The sequence below is a fragment of the Oratosquilla oratoria genome, chromosome 2 (genome assembly GCF_046742065.1).
Source record: "Oratosquilla oratoria isolate Oo_2021 chromosome 2, ASM4674206v1, whole genome shotgun sequence".
In the NCBI taxonomy this organism is placed as follows: Eukaryota; Metazoa; Arthropoda; class Malacostraca; order Stomatopoda; family Squillidae; genus Oratosquilla; species Oratosquilla oratoria.
Genome location: NC_134778.1, coordinates 34,803,793 through 34,805,842, shown reverse-complemented (window position 1 = coordinate 34,805,842; position 2,050 = coordinate 34,803,793). Strand labels below are relative to the sequence as shown.

The 2,050-nt window shown below is 47.9% G+C and overlaps 1 protein-coding gene across 1 annotated transcript in view; it reads right to left on the bottom strand.

Annotated features, from left to right (window-relative positions):
* Window positions 1-1,827, bottom strand: part of LOC143035258 (uncharacterized) — a 3,284-nt gene extending 1,457 nt beyond the window's left edge. The window contains exons 1-2 of the mRNA XM_076202081.1: window positions 1,200-1,827; window positions 1-858 (exon numbers count right to left, since the gene is read on the bottom strand). The exon at window positions 1-858 is cut by the window's left edge and continues 1,457 nt beyond it. Of these exons, the coding sequence (XP_076058196.1) occupies window positions 1-858; window positions 1,200-1,827 (1,486 nt within the window). The remainder of the gene's footprint in view (window positions 859-1,199) is intronic.
* Window positions 1,828-2,050: the final 223 nt, after the last annotated feature.

The window sequence follows — 2,050 nt, the reverse complement described above, 5'->3', positions numbered from 1 at the left end:
AGATGTCACACAAGCGGCAGAAATCACGAATATCTACTGCTATCCCAGGCCAGAAAAACTTATCTACTATCTTCATAGCAGTTTTTCTTTGAGAAAAGTGTCCCGCTAATGGATTTTCATGGCCAACAGACAAAATGATAGGTCGGCACTCTTTCGGGACAACAAGGGCGAGTTTACCCACCTTTTCAACATGCGTAGATAATACGCATTTTCGGTACAGCAAACCATCTATCTTGAGATACTGGAAGGAGGAACCATTCTTCGTCTGATCCATCTCCTCAGATTTTGTTTTATCCCACAATCCAGCCAGAGTGGGACAGGATTCCTGTAGACTACAGAACTCTTCAGGGGTAACGGACAGGGGTTGAAGGGCAGGCATCTGAAGAGGATGAACTCTCTTCATCTTGGACCTGCGAGTCTCGACAGCGTTGATCTGGAAAGTGGACTCTTGAGTTAATGTAGGAGGTGGGACCGTCTTCGTGATAGGGGCAGCGGCGGCACTGGATGTTTGCATGCCTGTAGGAAGAGTTGAATGTGTAGTAGTGTCTAAAGAGCTAGCATGGGGTTTGAAAGGAAAGGGGTCAGGTTTACTAGGATCCCGTGCCCCAGGAACGTTGCCGATCAAGACGCTTGCGCACTTCATAGGGGCTCTGACTGCGTCAACCCATCCCTCGTAGTATGGACAGCGTATATAGCAGCGGACAACAGGAAACTCGTTAACTCGTCCCAAAAAGTCTGCTACAGATACCTTTGGGCACAGGGACACATCTGCGTCTGGGACAGCTTCTTCGGAGACCAGGACACAGTTGCATCCAGTGTCCCTGACTATGGTAGAAGTCCAAGAGCCATTGATAGTTCCTGCAACGGTGAAACATGGGGTGGTCCTGTTACATACATACATACATATACCAAGGCTTTTTCCCCCTTCCAAGGGAGGTAGCCAAAAAGGGAAAGGCATAAAAACACTCCCACCCATTTCATCCAAAATCCTACCTTGAATTGAGATTGGGCTTCTTTGTCTTTGAATGCACGGGGATTCTATGGACAACGAGATCGATGATGTCCTTTTTCACCGCAGTTGAAACACCTCATGGGCGTACGGAAGGCACCGCCTTTTGTATCTTGATGGGTTGAGCCATGGCTAGGGGGAGGTAAAGATTCGACCACATTAGTTTTTCTACGAGGAAAAGAAGTCTTACCGGAAGCATAGTTAGTATTCGGTTTTGGATAGGCCTTATGGGCGGAGGCCCAATCATCCGCCTTTGCCACCGCCGATTCTAGGGAAGTTACACTCTGTTCCTTGATGAAGAGGCGTATATCTGGAATTAGAGAAGCAAGGAACTGATCTAAGACAACAAATTGTCTTAGAGCTTCGAATGTCTTGGGGACCTTGCACGCCTCCAGCCAGTTGTCGAATAGCTGTCGTAGACGGATAGCAAATTGTCGGTAATTTTCCCCGACGCGAATCTTGTCGTTCCTGAAGTCCAATCTATAGCGTTCGGGAGTCTTGTCAAATCCTGTGAGCAATGCATGCTTAAGGAGGGAAAAATTGCTTATCGTTGCCAAATCAAACGTAGAATACAATTCAGCAGCCTTACCTGTTAATGTGCTGCCCAACCTGGCGGCAAGCGAATCTTCCTCAACTTGGAGCAGGTTTGCCACCCTTTCGAACCTGGAGAGGTACGAGGCTATGTCTTCTCCTTCTTGGTACGTGGGGAGGTCGAGGTCGGGCCGCTTGACGAAGATGTCCTGGCTAGAAGGCTGGTTACGGGAGTCGGGTGCAAGTTTGGCAAGCTCAATTTCCTTTTCATGTTGTAATTTAGCCATCTTTTCTTCGTGTTCTCGCTGTTCCCTCTTTTCTTTCTCTTCGTGTTCTCGCTGTCCCCTTTCGTGTTCTCGCTGTTCCCTTTCGTGTTCTCGCTGTTACCTCTTTTCTTTCTCTTCGTGTTCTCGCTGTTCCCTCTTTTCTTTCTCTTCGTGTTCTCGCTGTTCCCTCTTTTCTTTCTCTTCGTGTTCTCGCTGTTCCCTCTTTTCTTTCTCTTCGTGTTCT